This window comes from Hyperoodon ampullatus, assembly GCF_949752795.1.
Source record: "Hyperoodon ampullatus genome assembly, chromosome: 8".
In the NCBI taxonomy this organism is placed as follows: Eukaryota; Metazoa; Chordata; class Mammalia; order Artiodactyla; family Ziphiidae; genus Hyperoodon; species Hyperoodon ampullatus.
Window position 1 is genome coordinate 84,272,950 of NC_136921.1, and position 19,143 is coordinate 84,292,092.

Genomic DNA, 19,143 nt, shown 5'->3' on the forward strand with positions numbered 1-19,143 from the left:
AACGGATTATAGACAAACAACGAATAATGAGACCTTTTTAAAAAAGAGAAACACAATAGGGATAACGGTTTTTATATACTATTTATACATTAATTATAAACAATAGCAGTAAAAGCTTTCCGAACATTGGCAAGAAAAGCCGAAAAATTGTTGGTCTTCCTTACATTTTCTTGAAATTCTGCTAGGCACTCAAGATGAGGAGCACTATCTGACACTAGAAGGGGGAAAAAAGAAAAAGAAATTTGAATGAGTTTTTTAATAGAAGAGAAATATTTCTAACTTAGATGCTCTAATCTGATTCAAGTCATTTCAATTGCATTTTATTGAAATGCTTTCAGCATAGGATGATAGATACACTTGATTTTCGTATCCTATCTTTCAGGCCTTTCCTTTGTTTAATCTCTAAATATTCAAATGTTAAGTACTACAATCTTGCTTTAAGTTTAAACAGAAGGTAACCAAGGGATTGAAGAGCTTAGAGATACAGAACAGCATGCCATTTCCCATACATTTTGTTTTAACTATTTAAAATATTTTAACAATTTTTTTTTTGAACTGTTGTCAGTTTTCTCTGCAAAATTTGGCCTTAATTCTAATTTCTGGTCACTGGATCAAAAAAACAACTTTCAGGCTTCCCTGGTGGTGCAGTGGTTGAGAGTCCGCCTGCCAATGCAGGGGACACGGGTTTGTGCCCTGGTCCAGGAAGATCCCACATGCCGCGGAGCAGCTGGGCCCGTGAGCCATGGCTGCTGAGCCTGCGCGTCCGGAGCCTGTGCTCCACAACGGGAGAGGCCACAACAGCGAGAGGCCTGCGTACCGCAAAAAAAAAAAAAAAAAAGAACAACTTTCAATGCCAACCCTTAATAACTTACAGCTGTGGAAAGAAATATCTGAAGTTTTACAAGTGAAATGGGGGTCATTAGAAAATGTGGCTGCTATTCCCAAAGTGGTATTTACATGGCCTAGTAATCAAATGAGACTCAAAAGACAAAGAACAATATGACCCTCGAATGCAGTTGCACCAGCTGGTACACACTGGGAGCAAGTCTCCAGTAAAGGTGGTCAAAGGAAAGGAATGATCCAACTTTCTCTACCGTCAATCTTGTCCTTTGTCCAAGGAGAAGAAATTCAACCATATCAGATTTCCAGCTCTTTGGTAGAGACTGCTTAGGAAACAATGCCCATGACCAAAGCAGAGAAAGAATAGCAAAGAGGGCTTGGTTCAAAATTGATACTGTAGATTCTATTTTAATACATTATCAAATACTGTGACACTACCTAGCAATAGAGGCTATCCAAGTTGGTGAAAACTGAGAAGCTAGGTAGGAGGTTTGGGGGTTTGCTTTTTAAAATTTAGCACCCATTATCAGATTAGAAGATATTTACCTATAGAGTAAAAAATCAAGCACTTGTACCTGAACTAGATTCCTAAAATATAAATTTCATTAGAATCGGAATTGAGTCACTAGAGCACATGAGGGAGCCAACTCAGCAGTTGACCTGAGCGTCTGTCTGCTATACATGCTTTAGGATGAGAACATAGGTATAAAGAGCTAAGAACCATTTTTCTGAATTCCAGTAAGTTAAGGACTACTTTAAACGGGGCCTTAGAATAATAAAAAGAGATACATATATTTCCATTCTCTTCTTGTTCACACTATTGCCAAACATATATATTTCCCATGCATCAAAGCCCTTCTGGCCTGCTGCAGAATCAGTAACTAAGCTAAATTATCAACGTTTGGGATTTTCAGGATAGGATAATTTAGGGGGAGCGGGGGTGTTAAAGGATCACATTCTGACTTTACATTCAATTTTAAAACCACCTACTTAGATAACTTACAATATCCACATTTAGGCAGTCAAAACCTTTATAGCTTTAGCTTTGTTTTAAATTCTCTAAGAGGATAATTCATACTTGCATATGAAATGCAGTGATCTTTGGTCTTTTAAGTCTTTTAGTCACTGTGGCACTGTGTCATCCTGGAGAAAAGTTACTTATTAAGGCTCCTGGATAATATCTATAACAAAACTCTACTCATTGCCTTTAGAAGACAATATCCCAAGAAGCAAGACTGGGAAAAAAGCAACAGCTTGTGGGAATATTACTTGCCTTCACATTACTTTATATTCTCAGTCAAATAACATTCTGGGATGCCAATCTTAAGTACCAGTTAAGAGAGAGGAGTACATACCTTCACATTACTTTATATTCTCAGTCAAATAACATTCTGGGATGCCAATCTTAAGTACCAGTTAAGAGACAGGAGTACATACCTTCATAGTCCCTTGCTTCATTTAGGCTCAGGGAAAACATAAATGGGCTCTCAGGGTGCTTAGGGTCAATATTAGTGAATATAAACTGCAACTTATCACCTGAAAAAGGGGATTAAATTATTTAGTATGAGAATTATTATATTGTGCCAAAGCTCTCAATGGAGATGAGCTTTCTTACCCCCATCTCTGATCAATATCTACATTGCTAAGTACATATATTCACTTAACCAATGTCTCCAAACATACAAGTTACAAATTAGCTTTGAAATGCACTGTAGTTTAAATATGACCAAAAGCACAAGCAGCAACAACAACAAAAATAGACAAATTGGACTTCACCAAAATTTAAAAAATAAAAACTTTGCCCTTAAAAGGACACTATCAAGAGAGTGAAAATACAACCCATGGAATGGGAGAAAATATCTGCAAATCATAGATCTGATATGGGTTTAATACACCAGATATATGAAAAAAAACTCCTACAACTGAACAACAAAAAGAAAAAACTAATTCAAAAATGGACAAAGGGACTTGAATAGGTATTTCTCCATAGAATATATACAAATGGCCAATAAGCACATGAAAAGATACTCCTTACCACTAATCACTGAGAAAATATAAACCAAAACTACAATGAGATACCATCTCACACCTACCAGGATGACTATAATAAAATAAATAAATAACAATGTGGGCAAAGATGTGGAGAAATTGGAGCCCTTGTACATTGCTGGTGGGAATGTAAAATGGTGCAGGTGCTGTAGAAAATACTTTGGCATTTCCTCAAAAAATTTAAACAAATAATTACATGACCCAGCAATTCCATTCTGCGGTATATACTCAAAAGAACTGAAAATAGAGACTCAAACAGATAACTGCATGCAATGTTCACAGCAGCATTACTCACAGCAGCCAAAAGATGAGAGTAATCCTGTGTCCACCAACAGATGAACACATAAGCAAAATATGGTGTATATATACACGATATTATTCACCCATAAAAAGGAATGATGTTTTGATACTTGCTACAACATAGATGAACCTTGAAAACATTATGCTTAGTGAAATAAGCCAGACACAGAAGGACAAATATTATATGATTCCACTTATATGAAATACCTAGAATAGGCAAATTTGTACAGACAGAAAGTAAATCAGACGTTATTAGGGGCTGAGGGGAGAGAGGAATGGGAATTATTTAATGGGTACAGAGTTTCTGTTTGTGATGATGAAAAATTCTGGAAACAGATGGTGGTAATGATTGCACAACATTGTGAATGTAATTAATGCCACTGAATTTTACAATAAAATAGAGTTAAAATGGCAAATTCTGTTATATATATGTAACCGCTATAAAAAATTTTTATTGTCATTTAATAATTTGACAATAAATTTAATTTGACTTTTTCTACACAGTTGTCCGGACTTAAAGCCTGTTTTTCAAAAGACGTCCAAATGCTTACTAAGGAGTAAATACTCAGTAGAAATTCCAACTGGCAGCCACAAAGTAGAAATTCACATGCATTTCAGTTTTACTCTACAGCATAAAAAATGCTTTTAATTATAAAAAGAAATCTTCAGAAACACTGAAAAGAATTTGTCTTGCATTTAAATTCAAAGTGAAGTAATTATGACAGTATACCAGATTTTTTAAACTGTTAACAGTAATGGGAGGTATGAATGCCAAAGAAAAGATTTCATAAGATATTCAGTTAGGCAAAATGAAGAGTTTAATTTGTGCTGTCTCTACTTTAAAACATTATTTCCTGATTTTGAGAAACTTCTACTTTAAATATAAAAATAATTTTAAAGCTTTACAACTGGTTTTGAAACAAAACACAAAAAAGCACCTCAGGATAACAGTGAATATAAACTTAGAGACCAATGGATCAAAAGTTCAGAGCTGGACCTTACGTTCTCCTCTAAGCAAAGGTTAATATTTTGTATTAAAAACTCATTCCGACAGATAGGAAGAAAAACAAAAACCAAGGCAAATAGATATATGAATAAAGGGCCCAATCAATCTCAGAAAGAAGTGTAATTAGTAAACAATGGGAAAAAATGGTCACATTTTCATTAATAATTAAAGAAATGCATTAAAAAAATAGTTTCTATTATATCTAGTCAACTGCTAAAAAAACAAAATAAACAAACCAAAAAACTTTAAAGAAAACTACAGTTCTGGGGCTTCCCTGGTGGCGCAGTGGTTGAGAGTCCGCCTGCCGATGCAGGGGATGCGGTTTCGTGCCCTGGTCTGGGAAGATCCCACATGCCGCGGAGCGGCTAGGCTTGTGAGCCATGGCCGCTGAGCCTGCACGTCTGGAGCCTGTGCTCCGCAATGGGAGAGGCCACAGCAGTGAGAGGCCTGCGTACCGCAAAAAACCCCAAAAACAAACAAAAAAAACACAAACTACAATTCTGGCACAAATACAATGCAATGGGTACTCTTTACATTGTAGACAGATTGCATAGAAGAGTTAACATAGCAGGCCTGAGACTGCTATCCCCAGAAAAGGCCTGCTTGCAAGGTTGGTCCTTGCCTGGTGTGTCAGAGATCCCCAAGACCACCACAGGTTTGAAAATTCACTAGGAGGACTCATAGGGCTCATCATATGGTTATACTCAGTGCTATGATTACAGTGAAACGATACAGCAAAATCAGCAACAGGAAAAGATACCTGGGGTGAAGTCCATGGAAAACCAGGCACAAGCTTCCAGAGTCTCTAATGAGCTTCACCAGTAGACAACACTTCACATGTACTGTCACAATTCGATGCTGAAGGGATTAAGTACGACCTGTGTGACTCCACTGGGTTAGGACTCTTAAAAACTTGTGTCTGAAAAGCTCGTTTTCTCTAGATTTTGCCCCATGTGCCTTTTTTCTTTGGGCTGATTTTGTTTTGCATCCTTTCACCGCAAGAAGTCTGAGCCCTGCTGAGTCCTGTAAACTTTCCAGTGAATTGCCAAAACTGAATGTAATCTTGGGAACTCCCAACACAATAAATATTTCTGTAAATTGGCACATATTTACATAATGGCCACAAAAATATTCATATGCTTTAACTCAGTAATTCATCTCTGGGAATTCCATGGAAATTGTGTCAAAAAAATGGAGAAGTCTACCTATGTTCACTATAGTACTTCGAAAACTGAAAAATGTAAAATCCAAATGTTAACAGAGTAATATGGGTTAAACAATAGATAAAAGATTGAATAAGTTATGCTGCACTTATGGAATGAATTATTACACCACCATTTTAAAATTACCATTATGAAGGCTATAGCAATTAGAGAAATACTAATCATACAATGCTAGTAAGAACAAGGAACAAAAATTATTTGCATGTTGGCAACCATGCCTAAAATACATTTATTAAAATACTGGATGATAAACGACCAAGGATGAGTAATTACATTAGGGTGATAAAAATTTTGTAATTTTCCCCTACTATCTAAAAAGTTAATAATGTGGCCATTATTTTACTTGAAAATATTTTTTAAATTATTTTCTACTTAAGACAGACTTTTCTAATATCCTATGTTTTACTTACATTAATATACTTACCATAAATTTTTCGAATTTCTAGTCCAAGTCGATCTGTATACAGGTCTGCAGATTTCTGTAGCCTTTTCAACCTCTCTTCATTAGCTTTGTTAGCAGTGGAAATAGCTATGATTAAAAACACAGACACGGAGTATCGAATATTTTAAATAACATTCAATTAATGTTAATTAATTAAAACAAACTTAAAAACAACTATAAAAATGATACCAGGCAAATGAATCAGCTTACGTTTACATTTGTTACAGTTTCTATCTCTACCAATTTGCAAAAAGGGGCTTCTGTTCATTCAAGTTGGAAGGAAAAAATGCATGAGAAAATACATACAGGTAGTATGAGGAATAAGTTTTGTTCTATTTTATTATGAAGTAGCATGAATAAATAGGCCAAGGGCTTGCATGACTAGCACAGAAATAGAAAGACTTCTTGTACACTATTTTGCTTTTCCTGGTTAGCCAAAGGTATATCAATTGCTTCACTGGAAAAATATTCTATTCTTTAAACATAACTACTTCTCACAAGAAGTCAGCCTTATTTCACGCTAGTTTAGAATTTTTTTTTTAATTTAGTGCAATATTCCCTACGTAGTACTTAGCAGATGAGAAAAATAATGTTGACTGGTACACAAACTCTATAAGAAAAAGCAGTCACAAAACAAACTTTGCTATTTTCAAGAGATTTTAGAATTGATTATTTCGTTTGTGGGCAAATAAGGCTCTTATCCAAAAGAAGCACCCTTTTTAAAAAATGTGAAACTCTTAGACAAAGAGGCTTTGCAGTGTGAAAAGCATGCTTAATAGTTCCTGACAGAGAATGTATGATCAATAAATTTGTTGCATAAATTACACTATGGTTTCTCCCAGGCAAATCTTATTTAGTGAAACTGTCTCCCGCTTTGCTTAATTAAACTCCCATATCAATTTCATTATTCTCTGATTCTATTAGAAATCAAAAGGATGTTTAAGCAAAAGAAGGAAAATGAAATGCACTTAGCAAACTTCACAGACACCTTGCAGAGAGAGGTGAGTGGCTGGCTGTGACCCTGGTGTATGTTAGCCACCTGTGGCGGTGAGCTGGGGAGAAGGCAAGATGTCCACACTGTGAACCATCACCACTTTGAAATTTAGGTTGTTTTAAATACATGTACAACTGGAAACTTACTTTCCCTCTTCCTAGCATATTCTTCCTTAAGATCCTGGATATTTGCAGTCAGTGCGTCCAATTCCTGCTTTTTGTCTTTTACTTCAGCAATCAACTTCAACAAATTCTCTTTCTTTTCTTGAATGAGCTTATTCTGCCTGCAGATCTCTGTAAGAAGCACAAAGTATTAGCTAGAATCTATATGCTTTGCTTGTCAACATGTATCTAAGATAAGAGCAAAATACTGACTTTCATAAAATTAATAATGTTTTAATTGATAAGCATTTCCCAATGATTGTAAAAATTGTAAAAGAACAACAAAATCCTTATCTAGTCTTTCCTGTTTGTCTTTGAAAACAAAAATGAAGAGACAAAAATGCTTATTAAAATGAGAATACTAAATTAAACCACGAAATACAAAATCAGATCATGACCTTTGCAGCTCCCCCCTCCAAATAAATACATGAATAAAACCTACCACCAAAGGCAACCAAACTCTAGAAGATGGCTTTGCAGATGCTTTGAAGAAATAGCTAATTTTAATGTTACATAAATAATTCTGGAATATACCAAAAAGAAGAAACGACAGAGGAAGAGAGGGAGGTAGGGAGGAAGAACAGACCTACAGCTCAGTTAAACAAAAAAAAAAAATCGAAAACAAATGTTGGTATACTTAGCAAATTAATATGATAAATATCGTAAGTCAAGAAGTAGATTGTTCCCCAAACAAATTTATTAAATATTTAAATGTAAAATGAGATCTTATGAAACCTAAAAGGCAGTATCTGTGAATATAAAATTAACTATATGGGGAAAGATCGTTTTACTCAAAGGCAAAAAGAAATCAAAGAGAAAGGCAGGCAAGCAGACAAACTCATATTTGATTCAAATAAGCATAAAAACTCTACTATATGCTAGATACTGTGTTCTTATATTTATATAAATTTACTTAACTTTCACAGTAATACAATTGTCATGTACATCTTACTCTTTTTTAAAAGAAAAAGAAAATACTATATATAAAATAGATAACCAACAAGGACCTACTGTATAGCACAGGGAACTCTACTCAATATTTTTTAATAACCTATGAGGGAAAAGAATCCGAAAAAGAATAGATACATACATATATATAACTGAATCGCTTTTCTGTACACCCAAAACTAACACATTGTAAACCAACTATAACTTCGATTAAAAAAAAAAAAAAAAAAAAAAAAAAAAAAGAGGGCTTCCCTGGTGGCGCAGTGGTTAAGAATCTGCCTGCCAATGCAGGGGACATGGGTTCGAGCTCTGGTCTGGGAAGATCCCACATGCCACGGAGCACCTAAGCCCGTGAGCCACAACTACTGAGCCTGCGAGTCTGGAGCCTGTGCTCCACAACGGGAGAGGCCGTGAGAGTGAGAGGCCCGCGCACCGCGATGAAGAGTGGCCCTCACTCGCCACAACTGGAGAAAGCCCTCGCACAGAAATGAAGACCCAACACAGCCAAAAAATAAATAATAAATAAATTTATTTTAAAAAAAAGAAGGAAAAGACTCAGCAGTTCAATAACTTGCTCACAGCTTTACCTGCTAGAATGCAATGAACAGTAAGACCTGGTTCAAACTCAGGTCTTAATTTCAAAGGTCATGCTTTTTTTTTTTTTTTTGCGGTACGTGGGCCTCTCACTGTCGTGGCCTCTCCCGTTGCGGAGCACAGGCTCCGGACGCGCAGGCTCAGCGGCCATAGCTCACGGGCCCAGCCGCTCCGTGGCATGTGGGATCCTCCCGGACCGGGGCACGAACCCGTGTCCCCTGCATCGGCAGGCGGACTCTCAACCACTGCGCCACCAGGGAAGCCCAAAGGTCATGCTTTTGACCATTAAACTATCCTCTCCCAACAAAGGTAATTATTCTTAATCTAAAGAAGACACAAATATAAATTCCTAAGAAAAAGACCAGCAAAGGAATGAACAGAGGAAACACAGAATGCAGATGGTTATCAAATACAAAAGATGATTTAACCTCAGTAATCATAGAAATGCAAATAAAGCAATAACACACTAATTTTCATTTATTATAACGTTTACAAAAATAATAGCTAGTGTTGAGAAGAATGAAAAATACTAGAGTCCATGTAGAAAAAAATATTTTTTTTTTGGAAAATATTTTTGACATTGCAAAATAAAAGTCTTAAGGATATTCATGTCCTTTGATCCAGTCATTTCATTTTTACAAAGTTCCTCTAAGAAAACAAGATGTGTGCAAGTATTCATATACAAAAAATTATTTTCAGTGTTATTTATAATATTGAAAAACTGAAAACATTGTATATAACTAATAAGTAAATTATTAAACACAGTTTATCAATAAGGTGTAATATATTTTCAAAGAATTCAGTAATGTGGGAAAATCCTGCCATAGTAGATAAAAGAAAAAAAAATGATACAAAGTTATATAGATACCATGAACACAATTATCTTAAAAAAACCTAGATAGCATATGAAAAATAAAACCTACAAAGTCTTCTGTTAAGCGTGGTTCTCAACATTACAGATATTTTTTTATTTTTCTGTATTTTCCAAGAATTAGGACATGATCACATTATATCAGGTGTAATTTAAAAATAAACATCTTATCAGAATTACCAGAAAGAAAAATGCTACTTTTTAAGGATAATTAAGTAGAACTGTACTGCAAAAGAGATACAGTTTTAAAGTCAAAAGTTCTCAGTTCCCATCTGGCTTCTCAGTTGCTACCCAAGGACCTTGATCAAATCACAACTTTGGGGCCTCTCTTCCTCATTTGTAAAATGAGAATAATAATGGCTGCCCATTTACTTACCCTACAGGGTTAGGGTATCCAATGATAATGTGAAAAGTTTTAAACTATTAAGTGGTACATAAATACCATAAATGTGAGTGTTTTTATTCTAACATCTGAACAATCGTGTGGATTTGTGCCAATACAAATGTAAGGGCCCTCAGTATTGCATGACTATTATTTTATATGTTTATAGTCAGCTCTTTTATTTGCCAGGGCCAATATTTCAAACTTTCACTACTCACCATGGGAACCTGCCCTTACACTTTCCCTTCTATGTGGAAAGGTGAGATGGTACACTGGAAAGAGCACAGACAGTTCAGCTGCAATCCTAGACCCTCTGTCTACAAAATATATGATCTTAGGCAAGTTTCCTAACCTCAGTGAGCTTTTAATTTCTTCATCTGCAAAACAAATCTCCTCTGCCCAACACATAATGTACTTCATCGTCTGACCAGCCACTTCTCTGCCACTCCCCATTCACACTGTACTCTAGCCATCCCACAACTCAACAAGCTCTCATGTTTCCACCACATTCCATATGCTCTTCCCTCCTCTAGAATAGGGGCACTGACTCTGATGAACTTCCCCATCCCTCTTCTATGTGACCTTCTCCAGGGCAGTGTGACAGACTGTGCACATTCAAATCATGTTTCTGTTGATTACCAGCTGTCTGACCTTGAGCAACTTACTTAACCTCTCTGTGCCTATTTCCTCATCCATAAGGTAGGATTAAAAACAATAAATATACCTCCAAGGGTTGTTGTGAGGATTCAGTGAATCACTATATGTAAAAAGCTCAGTATAGGGCCTGGCATGTGGTGTATAAGGTAAGGGTTAGCGGCTAAATATTTTGTAATCCTCACTGGAAAATTCAAGCTCTCCAGATTCTAAGTCACTAAATTCCCATCCCATCATTATAGCAACTATTACAATGTATTTTAATTGTAGTTTTCCTACCTATGTCTTCCACTAAATTGTGAGCAGTGTATAGATTACATCTTACGAATTGTGGCCTCCTTGGTGCTTGGCAAATAGCAGTTAAATGTTCAACAAATTCATCAAACTTATGTAAATATTTCTGTTCAAGTATAAACTGATTTTTTTAAAGAAAAATAATTGATAATGCTTTTAGATTTTAAACTATTTAGAACACATCTTTACACTACAGAGCACACTTTGAGATGAATTGTACTGAAAATTGATAGTTTCAAACTTAATTTTCTAATCCCTAGGGATTCTACAAACCAAGAGTGTTTAAAGGACCTAAACTCAATATCACTCTTACAAACACACACACACACACGGTTTTCCTTCCAGCTACTGGTTACAGAGGGAATGAGAAACAGTAAAAGGGCATGGAAGCTTCAGGGCAGCCTAGAAAATAAACATGGGTAGAAGTCTCCCATAACAGCCTACCAGGGTTTCCAAGATCAAATGCCTTCAGGGTCCAGATAATGAGTAAAGTAAGTGCTCAAAGCAAAGCAGAAGAAACAATCAGGGACTGTGGCATATTAACCACATGTGTCCCATATAAAGGCACTCTGATTTAATAGTGTTCAAAACATGGTGCAGGAAAAAAAAAAACAAAACAAAACATGGTGCAGCTAAATTTAGTATCTCCAGTGGATTTCGGACTGTGGCTACATGTCTGTGATCTGTGTGTGAGAACTCAGTAAAAGCTGCCGATCCACTCTGGACAATCTGCAGAGGTGTAGTAAAGAGAAGGCAAGAACAGCGGTAAAAATATGGAAAGAAAAACTGTCAGAGTATTAACCCTACACCCAAAGAGCTGAGGGAACTCCAGCTTTTCAAACCCTAGTCTGTGAAACTCATTTTAAAAAAATTCAGGCATTTACACATCAGTATAGATGACTCTCACAAGCATAATGCTGAGTGAACAAAGGGACAGAATACATACAAAATGATGCCATTTATATAACATTCAAAAACTCAATACTAAATTAAAATATTGACAGATTAGTTCTAGAAGGTGAGAGAAGAGGAAGGTATAACATGGGATGTTCCATTTATTAAGCTGCATTATGGGTACACATATGTTCATTATTTTTATATGTGTATACACTGTATATCTATAAATACATTGTTTTACTTGTATGAGGAATTTCATGAAAATGTTTAATTTAGAAAAAAACCCTCTGTGATCCATTTCTATAGATTGTCACATACGATTTTGATATTCCAGAAACATCTCAACCATTCGTTCTTCTTCCTTTAATTTCACAGACAGCTTTTCTGAAAGAGAAATTGGGAGTTGAAGTTTCAATTCAGCTGAAATTACACTAAAAAACAAACAAAAACAGCATGTTATAAGTTAAACTTAGGTACCTGCAAATGCTTTAATGGAATCCTTGTAGGTATCTCTTAGGCCCACCATCTGACAGGAGGTGTCACTGACAGTGCTTCTGAATTTATTCCAAAATTCATTTATGCTTTTATCAAATAGTGCCAGTTCGTCCTCTACCATTTTTTAAGACAATGCTAGAAAACAAATAGGACACACATTATATTTTTTAAGTTACTGAAACCATATCAGCCACATATTCCAATCAAGTATATTTTGGCAGTTTGATCTTTGCTAGAAAATGGTTAGCAACTTATTTTTTTTTTTTCCTATTGAAGTACAGTTGATTTACAGTATTGTATTAGTTTCGGGTGTACAGCAAAGAGATTCAGTTATATATATGTATATATCTATATTTTTTCAATTCTATTCCATTATAGTTTATTACAACATATTGAATATAATTCCCTGTGCTATACAGTATACCTTTGTTGTTTATTTTATATAGGATAATGTGCATCTGTTAATCCCCTACATAACAACTTACTTTTAACTCTAGATATTCCAGAGCAGATCAAGCCTCCTAGACTTAACTACGGTCAAGGTGCAGCAGGAAATCAGGACACTCTACCTCCCAGGAATTCGTTAGTAGTGTGACCGCACATAACACTTACACACTCTCTGACCTTGGGAAAATGACTCTGCCTCCTTTTTTCACATGTAAAATTGGTGACTTCTAAGGCCCCTTCCAACTCTGACCTTTCTGATTCCAGCCTGGATTGTCAGGTCCCAAATGACAGGGCCCCCTATCATAAAATAAGATCCCACACATCTACACTCCCTCTCCCTCCCCCACCCCCAGACCGGGAAAGATACCAGTAAAACGGAGACTGGAGGGGTGTTTAGTGGGCTTAGTCCAGGACTAGTACTTGACCTCGACTCTCTGGGCCTCAGTGTCCTCCTCTGTAAAAGGATGTCCTGTAAGACTCCAGGACCCACCAGTTCTCTGTAACGCCAAAACCTTCCCAGTGACATCAAATCTTTCCAGGAAGGTCACAGACATGTCTTGGTGAAACCCCAAAGGCCTCTGCCTCGTCGCTGTCCACCCTGCAAGGCCCAGACGCCCAAACAGCAACAAGACGTGTATTTCAGACTCCGCCCCCGAAACACGCATTCCGCCTCCAAACCCACTTTTCCCAATCGCGACAGGCGGGCTTCGGAGCCCAGCTCAATTACCACCTTCTCCGGCAGGCCTGAGCCCGACCACCTGCCCCACAAAGACACGAACCGATACCAACCAACAGCGGGTCTCCAGAATCGGATCCCGCAGCCGCGCCAACTTTCCTATTTCAAACCTAGGGCGCCTTCCGCCTCCCGCCTTTGGGTACCCTTTCGCTTTCTGATTGGCTGATAGTATAGGCTCTTCATGAAGGGATTGGTTGAGCTAGCCCTCCGGGATTCTCGCGGGAAAGATGGAGAAAAGGGCATTCTGGGATAGGTAGTTCTTTCTGAGAGCGGCTGGACTCTCCGCTCTCCTTGGGAAAAGTATCAGTAGTTCCTGGAGGACTGGCCTGACGGACCATTCAGCACAGGGAATATAGCCAATATTTTATAATACCTTTTTAAAATATATTTGTTTTATTTATTTATTTTTGGCTGCGTTGGGTGTTCGTTGCTGCACGCGGGCTTTCTCCAGTTGCAGTGAGCGGGGCCTACTCTTCGTTGCCGTGCGCGGGCTTCTCATTGAGGTGGCTTCTCTTGTTGCAGAACACGGGCTCTAGGCGCGTGGGCTTCAGTAGTTGTGGCGCACGGGCTTAGTTGCTCCACAGTATGTGGGATCTTCCAGGACCAGAGCTCGAACCCGCGTCCCCTGTATTGGCAGGTGGATTCTTAACCATTGAGCCACCAGGGAAGCCCTATAAATACCTTTAAATGGAATATACTCTATAAAAATATTGAATCATTACATTGTATACCTGAAACTAATATAGTATTGTTCAATACTATAAAAAAATAATAGATTAAAAAAATTTTTAATAACTAAGATTCTTGCTACCTGCTGTCTCTGATTGGCTGTATTGTATATAAAAGTGCAAGGAGAGAAGTAAGTCAGAGGTAATTTAAGGTTTGAGACAATGGTAATATTGCTGGCAAAATTGAAATTGCCTTCACATTAGGTTTGGTGTGTTGGGGGAGGGGTGTTGTGGAGAGGCAGAAGCATCATGAGTTATAATTTTAATCTGTTCAGTTTCAGAGGATATTGTTGTACATATTAACCAAGTGCTAATGTCCTGTAGTCAATTTACTTCTTCAATTAATTACACAGTGGGTAACAGCTTCAACTCTGTAGTAAGACTGCCTGAGTTTGACATCCAGGCTCCATCATGTGATAAGTGTGATGGTGGGCAAGTTACTTGGTCTCTTGAACCTCAGTTTCTTTATCTGTAAAGTGAGGGTAATAATAATAATAATAGTAAGAGTAGTATCTTCTTCCTATACCCAATGTGAAGACTAAAAGAGAAAGTAAATGCAAATACCTTGGACTAGGTCCTTATAAGGTAAGTACTCAAAATGGCTTCTTGTTTTTATGATTTATACCCTACCTACTTCCTATGCAATAGGTTGTCATATTAAAACACATATAAATAAGACTTTAAATAGAAAAAAATCTAAGTTAGCAAAGAAATAGAGAAATTGTTGCAATTCATTACTAACTTTAGCTAAGGCAATCCATATAGCTCCCAAAACAAGACAATCACACTACTTGTACAATTCTTCTTTTAAGGAAACATGCATTCTGCTATGTCTGGATAAATACAGAATGCAACCCTTCCACCCCAATCCAAGTTGAATTAATTAATCAGTTAGGTGTGGTTATTAAGCATTATCCATTTAATAATTTGCCAGTGTCTCACAAATACAATTTTAGTTTCAGCATAATGAATACTAAATTTTTAACAATAATCAGAAAACATTTTCAGCAATTTCTTTAGGCCATTACTAGTTCAAGATAATAAATTGTTTCTTCAGATTAGAATAATGCTTGCAGCATCTCTCTAATGTATTTTTGATGGAATCTGGATGCGCATGACTGATCCGTGAGCAAAATGGAAAAACTGCTCATTAGCAAGGCTTTGAGATCATCAAGACTGACACAGGCTGCAACTACATCTCTTAGACTAAGGTGAACATCTTGTACCTGACATTTTTTTGCCCTCTTTAGTGGACTATTTTTGTTAGGTTGACTTCTAGTATGAGTGGGCAGAAACATCCGAAAGATCCTCACGGAAGCAAATTCCTTATTACACACGTATACACATCCTCTTGGTTCTGTTTCTCTGTAGCACGCTGACTAATACATATGCATATACATTTTGTTTCTCCATTCATCCATTGATGGACATTTGGGTTGTTTCCACTTTTTGGTTATTTAGAATAATGCTGCTATGAACATGGGTGTACAAAGAATATTCAGTTTTTATTTCTCATAATTTAATTTTGGTCTAACTGTTATGGGCAGAATAGTTGATGCCACTAAGCTAAAGTGCCTACATGAATGTGAAGTTTTATACCTTCTATCTCTCTACTAGTCCCTTCTCTGGTTCTTCTTCTCTTCCTTAATCCCTAAATTTAGATGCTTCCCAAAGTCTTTGACCCTCTTTTCCTACCAACTTATTTCCCAGGGCAATATCATCCCATCTCATATAGTTGTCTCTCAGATTCAGCTTGTTTTGCCCACTTTTCTGCATTCCAGTCACATATTTCTAGCTATCTTCTGGTCATATCACAAAGATTCCTCACTAGTAACATTTCAAAAACAAATTTTATCATTTTCTTGGTAAATATGCCCTTTTTAAAAAATTTATTTATTTTATTTTTGGCTGCGTTGGTCCTTGTTGCTGCGCGCGGGCTTTCTCTAGTTGCGGCGAGCGGGGGCTACTCTTGGTTGTGGTGCATGGGCTTCTCATTGCGGTGGCTTCTCTTGCTGTGGAGCACAGGCTCTAGACACTAGGGCTTCAGTAGCTGTGGCACACGGGCTCAGTAGTTGTGGCTCATGGGCTTAGTTGCTCCGCAGCATGTGGGATCTTCCCGGACCAGGGATCGAACCCGAGTCTCCTGCATTGGCTGGTGGATTCTTAACCACTGCACCACCAGGGAAGCCCCCAATATTCCCTTTCTTTTAATGGCACTGGAGTTCTCCCAGTCCTCCAGTTCAGAATCTTGGTATCTTCCATGACTTCTTTATAGTTAACTGGTTGCCAACACCTACAGATTCACCAATATTCCACCCACACCCCCCACCTTCCCTTTTTTCAATTCTCTAGATCTCTATTCAGGCCCTTACTACCTGGTCCTTACCTTCAGACACTTGCCCTCCCAATCAGTTTTGCCTACCACTGCCGCAATAATATTCTCAAAGTGCACTTTTTTCATATTATTTCCCTGTTCAAAACACTTTCAGTGTTCCTTCATTATCTTAAAAATATAGTCCATACTCCTTAGTGGCATTCAAGTCAAATCATTGATTGACTTGGTCTCAAGTTACTATTTTACCCTTATTGTTCAATTGTTTACTTTATATTCTGATAGAAATAAACAGTGAGCCCTGAACTTCTTTTTTTTTTTTTTTAATGTATTAACCTTTATTCCTATAATTATTCATGCAAATTATTCATCTTAGGCGTTTGGAAAACACATTGATTTCAGCATTCAGACAAAGTGAAACAGAAAGTAAAGGACACTCAATATATAAATTACCTGAACTTCTTTAGTTTAATTTTGCTCATATAGTTTCTGTTTTTGAAAAATTTTATTATGAAGAATTTCTAACATACACAAAAGTGAATAAAATAGTATAATGAATCTCTCATGTACTCGTCACAAGGCCCCAGCTACCATCAACCACTGGCCAACACTGCTCTATCCAGACCCCATCCACTTTCCCAGACAACACATCATATCACCCACAAATATCTCAGTATGCCTTTCTAAAATTTAGGGACTCATTTTGACATAACCACAACACCATTAGAACACTAAAAACATTAACATTAATTGATTAGCATATTGCATTAAAAGTCTGTTTTGAAGACACAATTTTGACATATATGAGACAATTGAAAATTTTAACAATTTCAAATTTTGAATTGTCTCGTAAATATCAAAAAATGGGGATTTTTTTGCAGTTTTTAATGCAATATATTTCAAATGGAATGTATTTCTCCATTTCATCCTGCTGTCTTGCATTTCTAAATTCTACCCATCAGTCAAGGCTTAGTCACTTGCCACCTCCTCCACAAAGGCTTCCTTGATCTCATAAGCTGAAAGTTAAATCTGCTTTTCCTCTTGTCCACTTACTCTATCTGTTAGCCCCTAAGGACACAGCAGTATGTTATTTACATAAATATCTTCCCTACGAGACCACAAGCTCCTTGAGGTATGAGTTATCCCTGTCCTGACCAGTACATGTAAGAATTATGTCTTGCACCACTAGTGCTGCTCAAAAGTGATGTTCCGTGGGCTTCCCTGGTGGCGCAGTGGTTGAGAGTCTGCCTGCTGATGCAGGGGACAAGGGTTCGTGCCCCGGTCTGGGAAGATCCCACATGCCGCGGAGTGGCTGGGCCTGTGAGCCAAGGCCGCTGAGCCTGCGCGTCCGGAGCCTGTGCTCCGCAACGGGAGAGGCCACAACAGTGAGAGGCCTGTGTACCAGAAAAAAAAAAAAGTGATGTTCCGCACTCACCCATCAATATCACCCTCATCTAGGAATTTGTTGGAAATGCAAATTCTCAGACTGATCTCCATTCCCACTGAATTGAAAACTCTGGATGTGGGTCCCAGTAATTAGTGCTTTAGCAAGTCATCCAGGTAATTCTAATGCACACTGAAGTTTGAGAATACACATAGTAGGAATTCTTTAGACCATCTACAAAATATGAACCCAGCTATAATGTATCTTAACTCTACTGTGAAGAAAATGAGTAGTATTGTCCAAGGGTAACTCCACTGGGTCCTTTGGTGATCCAGGAAAAAGTTTATACATGTATAGTTCATGATCATTTCTAGGGAAGAATACATAATGAGACTCATGGAGGGGGTACCTGGAACAGCTGTAGCTGGGTCACTTATAATAGTGTCATTATGGAATGCCAATATTCCTGGGATGCTAGCCAGAGTGGAGGTAATTATTTTCTGAAAGTCACTAGGGTATAAACTCGGTCTGAAATAAATCCATTTTAAATTGCAAGGTGACACTGGAGAGATCTTAAATACAATTTATCTTGCAGAAGGCAGATAAGCTTGTGGTAAAAGGATAACGACCATGCACAGAGACATTAAAGGCCTCCAAAAGAAATTTTTGTTTATTGCCACTGCACCAGTGACACAAGCTAAAATCAAATATCTCTGAATGATGTTGAATTGCAGTGAGTGCTATAACTCATAGATGAATGGTTCATGTTATAAGAATATATCTTGTGGTTATATAATATTTGGCATGGCAAAGCATACTGAAGAAATTCTAGCCTCTGTCCTACAGGTTGCAATCTAAGTAAAACAGGCAAGATTCACTGCAAATCAAAACCTCAGGAAAATCTAAATGAATCAGAATAAGAATGTTCTGGGAAGAACTGGAATCATTCAACTACTGGAATTAACTAAAAATAAGGCAACAGTACAGGATTTTGAGACTGGCTATCGGGTTAAAAGATTTTTTTTTAATTGAAATATAGTTAATTTTAAATGTTGTGTTAGTTTCAAGTGTACAGCACAGTGCTATAGTCTTTTTCAGATTCTTTTCCATTATAGGTTATTACAAGCTATTGAGTATAGTTCCCTGTGCTATACAGTAGGTCCTTGTTGTTTATCTATTTTATATATAGTAGTGTGTATATGTTAATCCCAAGCTCCTAATTTATCTCTGCCCCCCAAATGAAAGATTTTTTTTAATCTAGTCATTAAGAGGAAAAAAGGCATCAAGACAAACAAATTGTGCTGAGGAGACTGGAGGACTGAAGATAATTCTGAAGAGACTGAGAAAATGAGGGGATCCTGGGCAT

At 37.2% G+C, this 19,143-nt stretch overlaps 1 protein-coding gene across 1 annotated transcript; it reads right to left on the minus strand.

The window, feature by feature from the left end:
* Nucleotides 1-89: 89 nt before the first annotated feature.
* SPC25 (SPC25 component of NDC80 kinetochore complex) lies at nt 90-13,343 on the minus strand (the record flags this gene model as incomplete). Its single annotated transcript, XM_079709858.1, has 7 exons — nt 13,328-13,343; nt 12,133-12,285; nt 11,974-12,039; nt 7,001-7,147; nt 5,843-5,947; nt 2,278-2,376; nt 90-214 (listed from the first exon to the last, which is right to left on the minus strand). The coding sequence occupies exons 2-7, from the start codon at nt 12,269-12,271 to the stop codon at nt 90-92; spliced, it is 681 nt and encodes a 226-aa protein (XP_079565984.1). The 5' UTR covers nt 12,272-12,285; nt 13,328-13,343.
* Nucleotides 13,344-19,143: the final 5,800 nt, after the last annotated feature.